Source organism: Spea bombifrons, chromosome 8 (assembly GCF_027358695.1).
Source record: "Spea bombifrons isolate aSpeBom1 chromosome 8, aSpeBom1.2.pri, whole genome shotgun sequence".
Taxonomy (NCBI): domain Eukaryota; kingdom Metazoa; phylum Chordata; class Amphibia; order Anura; family Pelobatidae; genus Spea; species Spea bombifrons.
This window is the reverse complement of record NC_071094.1, coordinates 29,888,013-29,907,896: the sequence shown is the minus strand read 5'-3', so window position 1 is coordinate 29,907,896 and position 19,884 is coordinate 29,888,013. Positions and strand designations below refer to the sequence as shown.

General features: G+C 35.4%; 1 protein-coding gene across 1 annotated transcript in view; it reads right to left on the bottom strand.

Moving 5' to 3' along the window:
- Nucleotides 1-19,884, bottom strand: part of IL1RAPL2 (interleukin 1 receptor accessory protein like 2) — a 258,512-nt gene that overhangs the window by 234,868 nt on the left and 3,760 nt on the right. The window contains exon 2 of the mRNA XM_053472558.1: nucleotides 9,509-9,612. Coding sequence (XP_053328533.1) covers nucleotides 9,509-9,590 — 82 coding nt within the window. The 5' untranslated portion in view covers nucleotides 9,591-9,612. The remainder of the gene's footprint in view (nucleotides 1-9,508; nucleotides 9,613-19,884) is intronic.

The following is a 19,884-nucleotide window of genomic DNA, read 5'->3' as shown; positions in this document are numbered from 1 at the left end:
TCAGTTCCCCACAGTGCCTTTTGACAACTGCTCTGTAGGGGGGTAAATTGTCATCTTTTTTCTAATATAAACTAAAATGAGCTTTTGTTTCTATATTGGCAGAACACAGTTCAAGATGATTGGTGAGGATGTTCATTTAATCACATACATGGCAACTGTGTATAAAGAAACACTTAAACACACATAAACTGTATTTTATTAATTTACTGTTTTAGAATCTGAGTTATCCATGAAAATACAAGCGAGAATAGTATCAGACAAAAAATGACTAAAACACATAAAGAATCAAGATTCAATAACATATTAAAGGCCAGCCAGATATGTTATTTTTCTAGATCAAAATTGTATACAATCGAATAAATATTAAAAAAATATTTTTTTCCCCTTTCCATGTGTAGTCTGGCCACAGGCGGGTGCTGATTATTAATTAGACCAACTGTACTAGTCAAGAAGGTCTAACATGTTTATTTAAAAAATGCAGCTCATCACCTACAACTAGTACAATACTCTTGTGTGTCCGTTATACTTTCCAATTTAACGCATGCTTACATTGAAAGGGACAGAAAACAGTCGTAAACATTTTTGCTGTGACAGAATTAATTCAAGATATACCGTATGATACCTTGTAAAAAAACAGTTACTGGCTCTTAATACTTGTGTACCCCCAGTGTGACAATCTTTTATGAACAGACCCCATGAATGAACATACGCATCATACTATATCAATACAAACGCCAAAAGGTTTGGAATACAAAGGGGTGTACAGAAACAGATACAATCATATTAATAAAAAAACATACATTTTTCCAGGTATGCTTGTTTTGGGTTTTTTGAGCTCTCTCCAGACAATACAACATGTCTTCTGGATATTAAATGTCTGCCGCTGCAGGACCATCCTCGGTCTAAAATGCGGATACCGCAATCCAGCCACTAAATATAAATCACTCTAAAAACCATGAACACCAGTTAAATGGACTTCATGGTCAAAAGGTACAAGGTGTTATTAGAGATAAAACCAAAAAATAACAAAATAATCCATCTGACAAAATTATCCGTAGTTTTAACAGGATGCCAGACTAAGCTTATTTACTTTCATACAACTCCCGAATACCCCCCTATATATAATAGCATTCTGAAACAATATCCGCGGTGTGTTATTATCACTGAAACCCTTCTGTTTCAATTGCACTTCACAGTAATCACTTTCCTATTTCTTCTTTGTGTGTAATGTAGGATAATAATGTATTTTCATCCTTGGGAGTCATTTACTTATCTCTACATAAATGAACTAAAAACTGCCGGCGGACTGTATTTTCACCTGACCGACGGTTGCATGTATGAGCATAACGAAGCATTTATTACATACATAGTACAGCTCCCGAGATCTATCTATGATATTTATTGCTTGAAGTATGGGTGACAGGGATTTATGCATTAGAATCAGAGAGAAAAACTGCAACTTAGCAACTGTTTCAGCCTACTTGTAAAGTTTATGTTAAATGCCCTGAAGGACATTTATTTTTCAGGACCAAAGGCATCTGCCAAGTAACACCTGGAGACTCAATACAGAAAATAACACATTAAGGAGTATATATTTAAAGAGGAACCCTGCCCAATATTTTTCAATGACATAATACTTTAATGCTTTATCTTTTTTTGCTTTGTTTTTGTCTAATTTGTGTGGGTTCTGGACTCATTTTCGGGGTTTCATACAAATTGCTGTATTTACCAAAATTCGATAGACTTGCAATGCATATCAATCTGAATGAACAAGTCTAGTATGTATGTCTTTTGTGGGTCTAAATCCAGCACTGCAAGTACCTAAAATGTACATAATACTTAAGGCTAAGCATTCTATACGTAATACATTATTTTTTCAGCATATAATCCAGCGGTTATATAAGTATTATATACAGTGTATATATATAGTACAAATGCTTATTTTTGGTGGAACAGCAGTGTTTTCTTTTTAAGGTTATTCTTCACAATGTAGCTTCAATATCTTTATAACTAAGCGTCCTCTATAACCTATGGCTAAAGTTAAACGATGACAAGAAAAAGCAAAGTGTTCATGGTATTCGACGCATAATGCAGCCCAGTATCTTATACAAAGGCAAATGAAGGACATGACAGCAGCTTTGTGATGAGATACAATGCCATGTTGTGAAGGCCAAGGTGCAATGTAATGAGGAAGAGCACATGCATTTTAAACTTTTAAAGGGCTCAACAATCTGGCAAATGAACAGCAATCTGTACGTAGAGAGAACCACGGGACAGAAAAACATTTAAAATGATTATTTGTAAGAAAGTGTAGCCGGGTAAAATGTGTCTATATTATTAAGAAGCCATTTTCACCTGGTCTTGAATTTGTACTCGATGCACTCCTAATTACCAGCCACCTGGCAGCTAACTTTTAACGGAGCGGTAAATAAAAAGCCAGAGCGATGGTGGTTCTGAATGTTATTTTAGCCTTATACCTTTTAGGAGTACATCTTCAACTTGTATGGTGCTGTTAAATCCAGAGAGTTGGCTCAATCAAAGGAAAAATTGTATATATATTTTACGGTTTGTCCGATGACACCTATGACACCTAACTATGAGTTATCGTGACACCATATTTTACCAAACAGAGAATTGGCGTTTGTTCAGCACATATTTTGAATTCTTACCGGCATGCAAGTCTTAAAACAAATTGCCCAGCCCTGCTATGAATCTCCTCTGCCAAAGAAATGGTTGGGCGCTCACAGGGTCATTGCCCAGAGACCATGACTGACATTCTCATACCTGCTTTTACTGTCCAATTGATTTTATAATGGCCTAGCCTCACGGGCCTATTAACTTAGGTGAAGGAAGGGATTTTTCATTAATTAATGTTGAGTCCATCAAATGATTCCCAATTTACTTTTCTATAGCGCACCAACAATTCTTGCCTTGATTTACAGCCATTTTCGTTCTGAATCACGGAAGGCTATTTCTGATTTAGACGCAGCATCTTTCAGCAATTTATTTTGTCTTTTATGAAATAATAATTTTTTTTTCTCTCCTGAATGGTCATTTTTACAGATATAGCTTTGTGTCGTGTAACATTTCACAAAACATAAAATATACTTTGCTCTCTGCAAAGCAGCCATTGGAAATTTTGAGGCCTAGTATTAATTTATGGTACTGATGATGCAACAGTTTGTTTTGAGGGGAAATACCATCTGAAGTTTTCTTGCTAGCCTCCCTGTATTGCAGTGTTCTTTCTTTTTCTCATTCGGGGGTCATTTGGGGAACGTTACTGGGGTACTGTGTCACTTTGCTTTGCTATTTGTTTATTATTATGTTGTTTTTATCTTTGAAAACTCAATAAAAATGTAGGGAAAAGAAAAAATGTCGGTGCGCTAAGCTAGTCACAGGCTCAAATAATACAAATGTGCCTTGACGTGGCGGGTGAGCTTAATTATGCTTTGGCCAATTCATATAACCAAAACCTCTCATTTATATTATGTTTATATATTTGTTGCCAACTTTATTAGGGTAAGAAGCGCAGACAGTTTTTGTTTCTTGTATACATTGTACAGCCAATACACTGTTTCTTGCAGCATGCTTACACCTGTTTGGTAGGCCTCATATTACACATTTGTATTATTTGAGCCTGTGACTAGCTTAGCGCACCGACATTTTTTCTTTTCCCTGTTTGCACATATTTGAGGTTGTTGGCTCCTCATCAGTCTGGTTGCAGCTTGCTGTCCAGGGGTTAATAGGGAGGAGGTTTAATTGCACCTCCCCCAACACATTAATAAGGTTTTGGCAGCAGTATAAACTGCTTTGTGTGCCCACTATGTAGGAGGTGAGAGTAGGTTCTCACCCTATTGAGAGTGTGCCTTGACGTGGCGGGTGAGCTTAATTATGCTTTGGCCAATTCATATAACCAAAACCTCTCATTTATATTATGTTTATATATTTGTTGCCAACTTTATTAGGGTAAGAAGCGCAGACAGTTTTTGTTTCTTGTATACATTGTACAGCCAATACACTGTTTCTTGCAGCATGCTTACACCTGTTTGGTAGGCCTCATAATACACATTTGTATTATTTGAGCCTGTGACTAGCTTAGCGCACCGACATTTTTTCTTTTCCCTGTTTGCACATATTTGAGGTTGTTGGCTCCTCATCAGTCTGGTTGCAGCTTGCTGTCCAGGGGTTAATAGGGAGGAGGTTTAATTGCACCTCCCCCAACACATTAATAAGGTTTTGGCAGCAGTATAAACTGCTTTGTGTGCCCACTATGTAGGAGGTGAGAGTAGGTTCTCACCCTATTGAGAGTGTGCCTTGACGTGGCGGGTGAGCTTAATTATGCTTTGGCCAATTCATATAACCAAAACCTCTCATTTATATTATGTTTATATATTTGTTGCCAACTTTATTAGGGTAAGAAGCGCAGACAGTTTTTGTTTCTTGTATACATTGTACAGCCAATACACTGTTTCTTGCAGCATGCTTACACCTGTTTGGTAGGCCTCATATTACACATTTGTATTATTTGAGCCTGTGACTAGCTTAGCGCACCGACATTTTTTCTTTTCCCTGTTTGCACATATTTGAGGTTGTTGGCTCCTCATCAGTCTGGTTGCAGCTTGCTGTCCAGGGGTTAATAGGGAGGAGGTTTAATTGCACCTCCCCCAACACATTAATAAGGTTTTGGCAGCAGTATAAACTGCTTTGTGTGCCCACTATGTAGGAGGTGAGAGTAGGTTCTCACCCTATTGAGAGTGTGCCTTGACGTGGCGGGTGAGCTTAATTATGCTTTGGCCAATTCATATAACCAAAACCTCTCATTTATATTATGTTTATATATTTGTTGCCAACTTTATTAGGGTAAGAAGCGCAGACAGTTTTTGTTTCTTGTATTCAATAAAAATGTAATTTATGGTACTGAGCACTGCTTATTTTTCACACCCCCTTTATTGTGCTTCAACAAACCATTTATTATGGGGAATGCATTATTCTAAAGAATGTATCTGTAATTTACTTTCAACTACAAAGAGTTCCAGTTGGGATATCGACTTTCCCACGCTGCATTAAGAAATAATGTATTTCATTTTAAAGTTAAATAATAATTAAACAGGCCATCCTTCATCCAAACTCATTTCCTGTCAACTAAGAGTTGTTGCAGTTTTTTGCATTCATTTTAAAATAAAAAAATGTGATTTTAAATCTAAAGTTGCAACATGTTCGTGAATTCCAATTGACTTTTTGTCTGCAAGAGCCTTCAGTGATCTTCCCCTGATAACTCTTCTAAAGGAAGATTAACAACGCTAAGTGCTCTCCAATCCCTGTTCAATAAAACACTAATGGTCTTCTCTTTCAGGTCTCAATTTCTATGGCTGTGCAGGTTATTTTGCTCAAATTTATCACGTAAAAGCTGTCATAGTTAGTGTGACTCACTACCCATCGTGAAAGGAAGGAGCATAATTATCAAGCGTACTAAATCTGTATTATGAGCACATTTTTCCATTGACGCTTGGTTAGGAAACATGACCTGAGACACCATTGTAACCTCTAATCAAAATTAATTCAGAATTTAATTTAATATCATTTGTCAGTAGTCCAAAACCCAGTTACAATAACACGAAGACGATGCTTCAAGGATTTACTTGTGTTGATCCCTAAGTGCATTTAAGTGATGATTAATAGTAGTGGATTTATAGCAATTGATTTCAAGACATTTATGTTTAAATGCAGTGTTAGAAACATTGGGCCTTATTCAATGACCTATCAACAATCCAGACTAATGACAAAAAAGTGAAAGACGCTAAAAATATATTTTTAGTAAGCGCTTTGACTAGCAGCATACATGCTCCCGTCACAAGCACCCCTACTGCCTAATCTTGCATATTTGTTTAGTTGATGTAACTGTGATGAAACTCTTTACAACTAATGGTATTTTTAACTTCGTATCACTCGTCTAAGAAAATCAAAGCACATCTCAATGAAACCAAATTAGATCAAAGTAATGAAAAAAATAGGTTGAATTAAGCGATACTTATCATAAACATGTGTGCAAATCCCCTTGATATGAACTAACCCAATATAAGTGGGAAAAAAAATAGATATATACATATATATATTTAAATAAGTCTATTGTCCTGACACCCCTGTTCTTTAATGTGCATCGTTTCAAAAAGATTGAACCCTTGTTAACGTGTAAATGATTGAATCTTCCAAGCCTTTCCTACGCAGTAGTTAATAAATGCACTTCTGGCATTCCTTTCCTACAAAGTCCTACAAAGAAAGACCCCTCGACGGGACAGAGTCTGAGCAGGGTCTACTACTTCTTAATTTTGCAATCATGATTAGAATGGTTTACAATTAATTATCCTGAAAACAAACTTTTGAAAATGCTCCTATATTTTTGTGCCCATGTTTTTTTTTCCAGACCAGTGTGTGAAAGGCAATTCCATTAAGTAGATATTTCTTCTAGGGTATCTTGGCTTCATCTCACTCTTAAAATGGCTTCTTATCTGCATGTTATAATTCCTTGTGACTTTGTGTATAGTAAATAATAAAGGGAAGTTGAAGGATTTAGAGAAAATGACAAAGTGTACGTCTCCAAAGTCAAACCTTTTGTCAATGATCAATGAAGCCCTCAGAACACGCACTTATATCTACACTATAACATACATACTCTATCCCTCCCTAACTCTATTATAGTCTCTCTTACTCCTTACCTGCCTTCCGCCCCTTACTCCCATACCCTCTCTCTTACTACCTCCAACCCTCCCTTCCTCACTCCTTTAGTCCCCCCCCTTTCACTCTTTTCCTTTCTTTCTTTGAAGCTGCTCTCCCCTTGTGCCCACTTTCACCGTGGGTCACGTAACATCGGGTTAGGTGACCTTGCCGAGTTCCCTCTCCGCGATAGGGCTGGTCTAAGTCAACCAGTGATCATTCCCCTGTCCAACTTTCTAAAATGGCCCCGGCCTAGTTGACTCATGTATTGTTCTCGCTTATGCAGACCCCTGTGTATCTAACTTTGGGTTAGTATGTGTTTTCAAGGCTACTTTATATCCTATCTACATAATATCTGAACAGGTAGCATCATCACATCATTTCTGAAAAGCTATTATTTAAAGACAAATCTTTGTATCTTGTACACAAAGCTAGTAAACAGGACATCATGAACCCTTTAGCAGCCATTTTCTTTACATAAGGAGGATGATAGGTCTGGTGAGGCAACTGAAAACAACCTGTTACCATTTACCGATCTTGACACAGCCGTGTGAAGCGTGCCATCAGATAAAAGAATGAGTTACGGTACTCATTTACAAATAGGACAAGCAATTACCATTAACAAAAACCTAATGCTTTTAGGGTAATTGGAAGCAAAACATAAAAACATCACAAACCTGAATAAATTACAATCTAAAATCAACATGAAAACATACAATCAAGTCTCGTTTTTGCACGCCAATGCTAAATGTGCTAATGAGTACATTCCCATTGCTAAATAAGGTGTAGCATATGGAAATCAAATGTGAGATAATGATTAAAACAAGTATTCTAGTAGTAGAACTCTACACATTCTTATGCACTTGGATTTATAATGAAAAGATACAGAACAGATACATTAACAGAAACATAATAAATAACATACATTAGCGAGGGAGAACACCACACACACAGTATGCAGTCACAGACACCTGATCATTATTCTCATCAAAGAGATTGAATCATGGAATTGTGTACACAACAATAATTGATGAAAACCTAAGAATAAAATATATTGTTTAATCTGCAGATGATTTATAATGACGTGAAGGAAAGGTGGAAAAAAAATAAAGAAAGGAAATATAGAGACAATGGAAATATTAGTCAAGTGCTTTAGAGGAGTGATCACTAGGCTGGTAGTATGAAGGCGAGTTAAACATTTCAACTCATCAACCCCCTTAGACATAGGGAAAATGAACCTTCTAAATTAATCATGATCTCACTGATCATACGATTAGAGGACTTGTAAAAGCATCCGCAGCCAATGAACATTAACTAATATTCAGCCATATGTTTTAGCAAAACTGCCTGCTTCTGCATGCATTCAAACCCATGGAAAGAATTAGGAAGTAAGTATAGGTTAAAAGTTCCACACATCTAAAAGTAAAGGTTAAAAAAATGTAATACAGGTCAGCAGGTTTTAAAGGTTAAAAAGAACTGTAATATAGGTCAGCTGTCAGGAAGCATTCAACAAGAGGTTCTAAAGCCCCATAAACCTATCAATGTACGCTCCATGATTTTTGCTTTCATGATGTGAAAATTCTCAGATGAAATGTTTCCATCACACGAGTGCAAAAATAACCGCAAATCAATATAATTCCCAATCAATAAAGAAGTCCAAGCAAAGCTTCTTAGGTGTTTTATTGTTTAACCGGTTACAGTTTAAGGATGCATTCAAACTGGAAAGAAAAGCCTAACACCGGAAGAGCCGAGCAATTGTTATCCTTTTCCCATTTCTAAACAACAGAAAAGGAATAAACCTAATCAATACTCACGGTTAACAATCATAAGAAGCTGGTAACAAGCTATAGGGTTTGGCAGGGGGGCTTTGAAGGCATTTTAAACGATCTCATGGATCAAAGAAACAAACTGCTCTCTTTAACTTTCTTTCAACAAACTGGCTATTCAGATAAATCCCACCATTGGGAAGCTCTTCGCATATGTGTCAAGACCACATGTACATCGATTTAGGTTTTATTTAAATCCTTACCTAGCTAAACACTGGAGAAAAATAACGGTAAAGAAAAGAAAAAGAAGGAAACGATCGGAACCGCAATTCTAGACCTTTACGTTTTAAAAGCTGATCCTGTCCATGCGCCTGGGCAAATTACACCGGTTCTTGACATAACTTCTGTAACTGAGAAACATTTTTGGTAATGACACTGCACTGGTACAACGTGTAAAGTATTGGTTTGTCCATGTTCCCTCGTCTGTCTCATTAGCATAGCACATTTTGCCAGTGTTAAAGAAAAGCCTATATGTAAACCACTTTGGCTCATATTGGCCACAGGTCCAAAAACAAGTCCAGTCTTCGTCAACGCACCGTTTCCTTATATGATGAATGGAGTGCAGTCTTCCCCATTACCTACCTTGTATGTTTATTGAAGAAATACTATGCAAAGTAAACCTGGATCTTTGACATGGAGCGTATAAATGAAGAAAAGTGAACCGGGGCGCCCATGCCCATCTATGTCAAATAGATTCAGGATTTTAATATTCTATTAAATATATTACTATATTTGTAAGAAAGAAAACAGAAAATGGGGAACAACTTTAAAACCACATGATATCATCAAATTTCTGTAATGCTGATACAAATATTTCACTAATTCTATCAATAAATAAAGTGTCACCGTGTAAATATGTAGTTTATGCTTCATGGGTCAATAGCTATTGTAGCAAAGTATCATTACTGCTTGGTCCTCTAGCAACTTGAATAAGGCGGAAAACTGTGATGTCACACGTTTAATTAACTTACCTGAGTTTCTTTTTGAGACCAGCTTTACGTCAGCAGTCACAGAAGAGCAGATCAATAGCACTAAACACACCGAATGCTTCATCTTCTTGTTTGTTGACCAGATTCTGAAATGTATAAACTCAGAGTTAAGACCGTTGGTAAATAATATCGCACTTTCATATAAAATGTGATTATGTGCAGTTTTCCTTTACATTTAGAATCTTGGTTTTGTTTAGCTTAAAGAAACAAAGTCAACGGAACTCAACAGAACTAAACTAACTGAAGTCACGGTTAGGATAATGGAAACCATGCTGTTTTCTTGCTCAGTACTATATGAAGATAGTGTTTTTCTATACTGTAAAATAAAAAATGTAGCACCTATAGCCAAACTAGCAGCAATTTCCTTCTGGTGTCTCAACCAGCAAACAAAAATACATACAACAAACAACGTATGTGCAAAGAAATATAAAAATGGCACCTTAAATCCTTTACATAAAATTCCAATGAAAGAAAAAACTTTGCCACTGATTGGCTGCTTAAGCTGTCAATCAGTGTCAGTAAAGTACATCCACTGGGAGTATGTCCTGTCACTAGTCGACAGCTTAAGCAGACAATCAGCGGCAGAGAAATTTGTCTATTAAAAACAGACCCTTGCATGCATTATATCAAAGCCAGCACTGGATATGTGTTGACAAAACACCAGGACTTGATGTAAACTTGATGTACCATTTGGGCTATTTTTAGACAACATTTTATTGGCAACCATCACGAAATCCGCCAGATCCCGAAAAAGAAGTAAACCGACTTGTTCTTGCTCCAGTCTCACCATTCTGGGACACAGTATAAACAGCGGGGCTCCTTTGTTGGGAAAAAGCCACTTTTGCTTAATGAATTCAAATTGTTAGTGATCCCGCTCAGCCTCCATGAGTCAAGGCAGATTTCTGGGATCAACAACCCGATAGATTAGAACGGCTACCTTTTGGGTTTAAAGTTGAAATAAATGTAATTTAATTAATTAGATTGGATACCTAACTCTTATGTTTGTCTGTGATTATACCTACAGGGGACAATAAAACCATAGTTTAAAATGTATAATTATTGAATTAGAATTATTTTTAATAAAATAATGAAAGTTTACTTCACCAACATGCTAAAAAGTTTGATTAATATGTACTCAGCCCCTTAAATCTGAGATTTAAAGTTGGAAAGGATTTTTAAAGAGATTTAAAGGCTACAAGAGCAAATCAGTAGTTAATGAGGGAATCGTTGTCCGTCGTATTTTAACCTTTCAATAAGTATCAAGCCCAGTATGACCATCTTGACAAGGCTATCAAAAAAGCATAATTGAGCACAATTTCTGATGGATAATTGCAATGATGAAGCTAAGGCTCTGATGCCTTTCAAGTAGCAATGCTCAAATTACGTTCCCCTCGCTGCTCTCTTCATTTATTAATGCAGCAAGGTAAGTTTCATTTAAGGTTTACCCTTTTTTTATGAATCAGACAGCATTACATACAATTAAAAACCAAAGTCCCAATTACAAGAGCGTCTGACATCTACATTCAATAGTATTAAAAATACAATGTGTTCTCAGTGTAATAAAACCCCAGCGGGACAATCGGATGAAATTGCTTCGCATAACACTTTACCATACAAGTGTAAAATAGCTACGAAGAGTTTTATGGTCAATTTGAAAGGGGGGTGAATCATTTTTGCCTTTCTCACATGAAGCACTGCAAAGCTGGACTTCCATAATTGCGCTAATGACTGCAATTAGAAGTCCTAGCGGCAAAATACCCTATAAATTATATTACAAACAAGAACTTATATTTGTGTTTATTAAGCACCTTTTTTGTTATGCACTATATTCAATAGAGAACAAAGGAAAGTTGACTCTCAAAAGAGCGTTGTAAAAAGAAAAAAGCAGGGGGTACACTGACAGCCATCAAACCCCCAGCTTGAATAGGCCAGCACAATGCACAACCTATAATGGGGAGTTAGCATGTTTAGGTGAATTAGGTCCCCATGGTTGTGATGTCATAAACTAGCTAGAGGTGTAAAGAGAGTTGGGTTGAAGATATTTACATGGCAAATGTTCCATTTGACATACAAACTACTGCTCAGAAGTTTGGGGTCACTTAGACATTTCCTTTTATTTTTAAAGAAAAGCTAGTTTTATGCATTAAAATAACATCAAATGGATCCGAAATCAGCAACAATAACTCCTGTGGCTTGTTGTGTTCGTTAACCAAGTTTCAGTTTAAAAGCCTAATTGATCATTAGAAAACTTATGTTAGCACAGCTAGATTTTTCCTTGTTTTCCATGAAAACAGCTAAGTAACCCCAAACCTTTGAACAGTAGTGTGTGTAAATAAATATAGATAGATAGATGATGTGTGTGTGTGTGTATAAAAACACACTCATGCACACATATCCAGATAAATATACACACACAAACTACCTCTAATTTATGTGCTTGTGACAAGGATGACATTTTTTATTTCCCCTCTTGGAGATCAAAATCCCTCTGTCCCTTTTTCCTCCCCATATGCCCCTCTTTTATAGGAGTTTATAATGTTTGGTATATGTGTGTATATCACATTGTTCTACAGCCCTAAAATTCACAATAATAAATATATAAACACACAGGGCCTTTGTATAACATATGTAAAAATTCAACAATTACATAGGTAGCTATCAAAAAGTCACTCAAAACGTGTCAATAAAGCCCTACCCACTGGCCAGATTTACTGCGCTTCCACTAAAGCACAAAGGTACTCCTTTGGCCATTTGACATGTTGGGGGTACATTTCAAAAGGGATGATATAATAAAAAGGAAGAAATATAATTTCAAAAATTCAAAATAAAAAAAGCAGTATTATCTATCACCAACAAACAAAAACAAGATGGGTCAGAAGCAGCCACTTAGAAAAGTCTGAATGGAGCTTATAGTATAGATAGAATATATTTTGGTACCGTGGAATTATTTCGCTAATTTCGCCAGCACTGAAGTAGCTGCAAACCCACAGAAAAAAACTACCAAAAACAAAAGATTATATTGAACTGTTTTATTACTGTTAACAGATGTTTTGGAAAACAGATTAGTACGGAAAAGTAAAGAGGTGCTTCCAACCACAGGGGAAGAATCTTCTATGCCTGCAGAATACCGATGTTCCGTCTTCAGGCAGTCATCCAATTATGAAATGATGGCACCTGTTTCCAATCACAGAGCCATTTATGGAGCCCAAAACCACAGATTCATCTCTACCATAGCCTGTGAGATATGCATCAGACCAGCCACCTGCTTCAGACACAATGGGGTCGAGTCGTTCAAGTTCACATTTTGGCACATCGAGTCTTTTATTTTTACTATCTGACATTTCGTTGTATAAAATTGAGCAATAAAAGCATAGAATTAAGATGTCCCTGCATCACAATGCAACTTTTAATAAAAGTTTTTCTATTGAAGCATTTCTTGGAGGAAAACCAAAACAGTTCTATTATTAAGATATTATATATATATATATATATATATATATATATATATATATATATATACATTAAAAAAAATATATATATATATATATATATACATTAAAAAAAAAAATATATATATATATATATATATATATATATACACACATTAAAAATATATATATTTAAATCAAATAAATTAAGGTTCAGTATAGGATGGTTTGTATATAAAGAAAAATTACAATTACAATCATTTAACCAGACTTGATAATCTGCACACCCTAAACCAACCTAAGCCACCCTAAAACTGCGTGATTATCAGTGTTAAGTAGTAGTACCCAATCATTCAATGCACCCTAAAGTGTCTATTCCCAGGATATTCTTGGAAATATGTTGGTTACTGTTTGAAAGTGCCTACAATATGTACAGTGCTGTTATTAGCGGGTTATTGTATGACTAATAAATATGCTGTCCAGAACTTTGTTACAGGTACACAGAGTAGTAAACCCTATAGATACATGTTTTCTTTTTTAATGAAAACATGACTGAGCCTAAGGCAAAACAGACATAAACTACATTGTCGATTAAGGGGCCAGCAGGCATTAATTAATTTTCTCCAGCTGTCCAAATTTAAATTCTCGCAGTTGAACTCTGTATTTGCAGCATGTTAATTAAAAGGCTGCAGTAACCCAGAGTTCATTTTTTTTTCTTATTGTACTTTGCATTAATTGTACATATAATTATGTTGTGTTTTTTAAAAAAAATATATTAACACCTGCACGTGTGTAATCAGCACAAAATCAAAATGTCATCATTATTTAAATGTCCTTCTAAACACTGCTAAAAATATAGACCCTGTAAATGTCATTAGATATTAAAGATAATGGCTTCCTTTGAGTCAGCCATTCAGACCTGTTGAATGAAAATGAACATATCGCAACCCAACACCTGTAAGCAAGATTTAAGATGCTCCTCTTTATAATTGAAAGCGTTATCTATTCATATTGTACTTAAAATTCAAAAAGGCTTAACAGGTTAAGCTTTCAGGGATTCCTAGTTTAGGATAAATTCCACATATTATAGATAAAAATAGGAACACGCCCCCATTTATGTTTCCTAAAAAAATTCAAACCGAACAGTAAAAGTAACTTAAACTGGATTATCTTGTTAAAAGCCGTCTGAAAACATACACAGTCCCTGATCCCTGCATGGCAGCAGAGATCAAGCTTTCTTACCAGCATGCCAGCTGATCTCACAATAGATCTGATGGCAGCATGCTTGCACTTTAATTACCCCTCTTCCGGGAAATCTGTTGCCATGGAAACAGCAATTACAATTGCCATTCACTTTTTCTTTTTATATAAAGAGAAGCCCCTGACCGGTCTATCGCTGATTCATAGGAAGCCAATGCATTGAACATAAAAAGTGTTGCCGCTCTAGCCCTTTGGGATCAGCTACATACTATGTACATGGCTGACACTGTAATGGTTTAACTGGCCCTTACCAAATCGGGGCAATTTACCAATTGGCTTCTCATGGTTACGCAAGATACGTTAAATGCAATGTAAGGAAAAATGGCCTTACTGAGAAGGTGGTGGGTAAGTGGAACAGCCTAATTTAAATATGCATGGCGTAGGCATATGGCTATCCTCAACAGAAGACAAGACAAAATACTGTTTGAGTATAGCAGAAATATTGGGTAGACTGCTTGGCCAAATGGGTCTTGTCTGAAATTCTATGTTTCTATTTTAATTCATAATCTGGACGTGTGAATATTAGTTAAACAATCCATTAGATGTGACTTCTTGGTGGGCAGGTATAGTTGTGACAATTGAACTGCTATTTCCCAAGTGCATCGTCACCTACTAAAGAAGGTCAAAAACAATGTTTAATGTTAAAAATTGTCCCCATAGCTGGATATAGCTCTTATTTTAGAATAATAGAATTGGCTGCTTTGAGACTGTGTATGCGCAGGCAGAGGATCTGATGGCTACAGGAGTAGGTAAGGAGAATATGTGTATTTTTCTGTGTTACTGCCAGACAGGTAATAGTAAATACAATATTTACTGTTATCTTCTCTAGGGTCACTACCCCATTATATAGAGACCTAGTGATCCCCCATATAATTGTTCAACAGACAGTTGTAATCCAATAAACAGTGTAGGTTTTTACCGGTTTAGATTTTCTATTAATTGTTTTTTTTTGTATGTTGTCAGTGTAGAGGGATCTACATTAGCAGGAACAGATGTATCCCTCACAGAAATTCAAAACATACTATAAATATAAAATATAATATACTATATGCTTGCTTATTACAGAGTCCAACATATAGAGAACATTTAGTCTCATCCAACAACCCTTCTCACGGCAGCACGGCTATGTGTGCATCAACATCAGAGGTCATGTACACATGCCCTACCCTTTTCTGGAAATGATTATTAATATTATTGACATATTTATATAGTCCAAACACAAGTCACTGGTCGCATGGAAAACAGGTGAGGGTAGTAGGCAACACCGCATAATTAAATAAATGAAATGACATCAGTCTACGGTAGAAGAAAATCAATAGCTAAGCATACTTGTGATTACATTTTTTACATTTGCTAAGAGATTCAGTTGAACAATACATAGGTAATTGTGCAATAAAATAAACTCAGGGCATTTCTCATAACAGCCTATGTTCAGCTGAACTACCGGTGCTGTCCATGGTGCTGAAAGAATAGCAGAGAAGTTTTGCATACTTACCCACAGTGGTGAATATTAACTAATCTTTTTATTTCTACACTTCCTAACAACAGGATCATCATCACATTATTATATTACGGATATTGCGATGATATAATGGGGTTGGTATAAGAGGGGGTCAGTAAATTGGATCTTCCTATGTAATCTCTTACCAAGCTCTTGTATAGATTATGAAGGGAGCGCACAAGCACTATCCGTGAGCCGGAATGCTGAAAGGCTCATTCCGTTAAGAAAACATCTCGGATTAGCCAACGAGCCGTATTTTTAGATTTGAGAGATACTTCCCAAAGCCTCAAGGTAAACTGACACAAGAAAAGCCAATTAGAAAACATAATGACTTCCTGGGAGGAAAAGAGAAGTTGCACGGAAATATGAGCAAAAAACCCAAATAATGATCAGTATAGTAACGTTGCCAATGTGAACTAATCCACAAGGAAAAGTATGGATTCACTGAGTAATACAAATACTAAAATAAGATCCATAAAGGATTATCTTTAGGCAATAAAAGGCAGGTTAATGATAGTATGACTTGTCATTTCATGTTATTTCATATATAAAGCAGGACAGTGTGAGATCATTAATCATAGATTGATGACCTAAAAAGCCAGAGTGACAAATGCCTGCATCAAGTTTCCAGAGAAAGATAAAACACAATTATCTTTATGAATAGATAAGTTAGTGTATGATGAAGACAGGAGGCAATAGATCAGTTCTCCAGATGTGTTCTACTTTAGAAGACGGGATACATTAAGGAAACTAGTTGGCAAAAAGCGACACACAGGACAAACCTTTCAAAAGCTGGTATAAAAGGGAACTCAAATGAAAAAGTATCAAATGTTCAGCTACTAAGGAAACATTCTCAGCGTTTCCTTATTATTATCATTACTTTAATGAACATGTTTTCTACAGCAGTGGTCATTTTTATCACACAAAAATCATTACAAAAAATAAAATATACTGTGTAAAAGCTTGTAATAAGTAGGTTACGCGTCATTAGACACACAGAGCACTATGTGAAAGGGGACACGTGGTTAATTTGAAAAACCAATATTAGGGTTCAGAAGAGGGCTACTATAATAGTGAGTGATTTGCAGGATTAAAATGATCAGGGAATTGTAAGGGATTATTGGTGGAAAGAAGATAGAGGAGATGTGATAGAAACCTTTAAATACTTAAAGGGATTTAACAAAGTACAGGAGGGAAGTTTATTTCAAATGAGGAGAAATGTTTGAAGAACATAAACTAAAATTAGAGGCTTACATGTAATATAAGAAAGTTTTACTTTACAGAGAAGGTGGTAGACAAAAACAACCACACAGCCGTAGTGGCAGAAGATAATACCATGAGGGAATGTAAACATGGATGTCATAAGTATAAAGCTTATGTTATTGGGATTTGGCAAAATAAAACTTTAAACATTTATATCTACAATAATTGTGTCGCCTAAACTTAAATGTAATTACAATTGTAACGTCATTCTTCCGATTAAAAGCATGTTGTTTCCATAAAGTGCCAAGGGCTCCCTCTAGTGGCAATGCTAAAAATAGCATGTGACCGTCTCAGAAACTGCAGCTAAACTGCTTAACCCACTTTACACCAAATACTTTGAGCTTGAGTTTTTATACAATAAAAATGCATATATATATATATATATATATATATATATATATATATATATATATATATATACTTATACAACACCTTCATTCGCCTATACCTTTAAGGGTAATATAACAAACCATTCAAAGTTTCTAAAGGCTCTATAATGTTTTTTTTTTAATCATGATAGTTGGTTAATATTTTTAACATGTTTATTGGCTGTAGGCAAGTTGAAACATTTTATTTCTCAGACCTTACTATGTGTTATGAATGGCCTACTGGGCAACATTTTCCTGCAGTAAGGGCTGAGTTGTCCCTGAATAATGCATAGTTATTTAACAAAAACTCCTTATGTGTCATCCCACTGTTGATGGTGGTAGATACATGAAATAATCTCCCAGTTGAAATGGTAGAGAATAATATAGTCAGGGAGAATTGTGGGATAGGCATATGGGTATAATGAATCTAAGATGAGTCCAAGGAATGTTTAAGTTCTGAGTCTTCCCTTCATGCTGAAGAATGTGGCTTTATTAGTTATAGTTAATTCATCTTTAACTGTTAAACACCACAGAACATGTATGGCTCATGTCATTTTATTATGATTCCAATAGAAAGTTGTGTTGCCCCACATCGCTAAACTAAGTTTACTAAGTGCCCTACACTACCAGAAACCTAAAAGTATACAAACATTATTGGCAGACGTTATGAATTATGAAAAAATAGAAAGAAAATCTTTTTATTAGATGTGTATTAACAAGAAAATTCAAGTTTCAGAGCAGCCGGATATATACACGGCCATTTGGTACTAATATATGCAAAATGTATACCTCAAGGAAAGACTTCTGGGGTCTCACGGGATTGTAATGTACTTCTTGGTCCAATAAAAGATATCAGAAACACCTTTAGACTAAATGTAAGATACTTGTGTTGTTGGCCTTGCTCAGTACAGACATCAATCTTTTCTCCCAGCCTGTATTACAAGTCAATACAGTCAAATATTCACTATTTCAATTACATATTAATGGTTGGTCTAAACTCACCAGCATTATATCCACACTTTCATTACCAATCTATCATACAACTAATGTACCCATTGATTCCTTACCCCATCACACATGATGAACAGCTAATTAAACCGAATCAAAGGTGCAGTGAGTAGCTGCAACAGTCAATAGATTCATTTCACCAACTCTACTGTCAAATTAATTTGTCCGGACGCCCTCCTTGTTAAAGAGTAAAGCAGAGCTCCAGCAATCAATATTTTCCTGATTAATAACCACAAACATACTATGCAGGAATTCCTTACCAAGCACAAAAGCTCTAATACCAGAGAGTCTTAAAAAGGCAAGGTGAGAAACCTATTAGCCAGAGGAATTCAAACTTTTTATAATGTGTCTTAGCCTTAAATATACATTAAAAGGTCGTATATTTAGCTGCAACATAAATCAACCAAATCAAGCATGTTAAAAGAAACTCAATCTATTAGAAAATAGGCTTAGGCGACAGTGTGTATATGTAGGTGGAAATAGTTAAAAAGAGGATGGGCATAGAAAATTGAAATTAATCTATACTTTTAAGAAACTTTATCAATGACATTAAAGCAAAAATATGTCACTTCTTGACATCTAAATATAGTCAAATTGTGCTAAGATTCTTTTAATTAAGGGTTATATATTGTGAATTAGTAAAGTAGGCAGACATTATATATATATATATATATATATATATATATATGATAGAAGGGGAAAAATAATAATGTAAACTAATTGGACTACAAAGAAAAATGTTATCTTTCTCTGAGCGAGTATAATAAAAACTGAATTAAAGTGTGTCTACCATAACAGCTATTCCCACTGCCCGAGAAAGTCATAAGCAATTGAAGAAAAAAACATTATGTTATAATTACACAATACAGTATTTCCAATTTTTGAAACATAATTATAAGAATTCCATGATATAAAAAGTTGAGGAAGCTTGTGAAAGGACACAAATAACTGAAATGGAATACGAACACAAAGATTACCAGAAATATCTGTAAAAGTGAACAATTCAGTAACTAATCTAAATCTACCATAAGTAATGAAGAAATTGCTACCGGGCTGGATATCTACCTCATCAGTGATATTCATGCGTTTGTGTTAGGGTTACAAATGTTTTGATACCATGGGGTGTGCAACCTTGGTTCTCATATATCTAATGTCTAAATCTGAAAATGATATCTATATACAGTATATTTTATTTATTCCAACTTCCACAATTAATACTTTGCCTATTCCTGGTAAGGCGACCCAGTATTACAGAAAATATATTATTTTAAAATTATATTAATTCTCAAAATCACAAAATCATGACCTAGCCTTTTGGTGCAATCAGCCGTTTGTTGACCCTGTATGTAAGAAAATGTCCTTGGTTCAAGAAGAAATTGAGATTAACCTATCAATAAAATGAAATTTCCACTGTACTGTTTTTATTATTATTATTAGATAGAAAACCAGAGGAAATGGAAATGGAGAGGAATAATCATGCAGATCCTGAGAAAGAGGGAGTTACTATGGCCTTTACCATAATATACATTA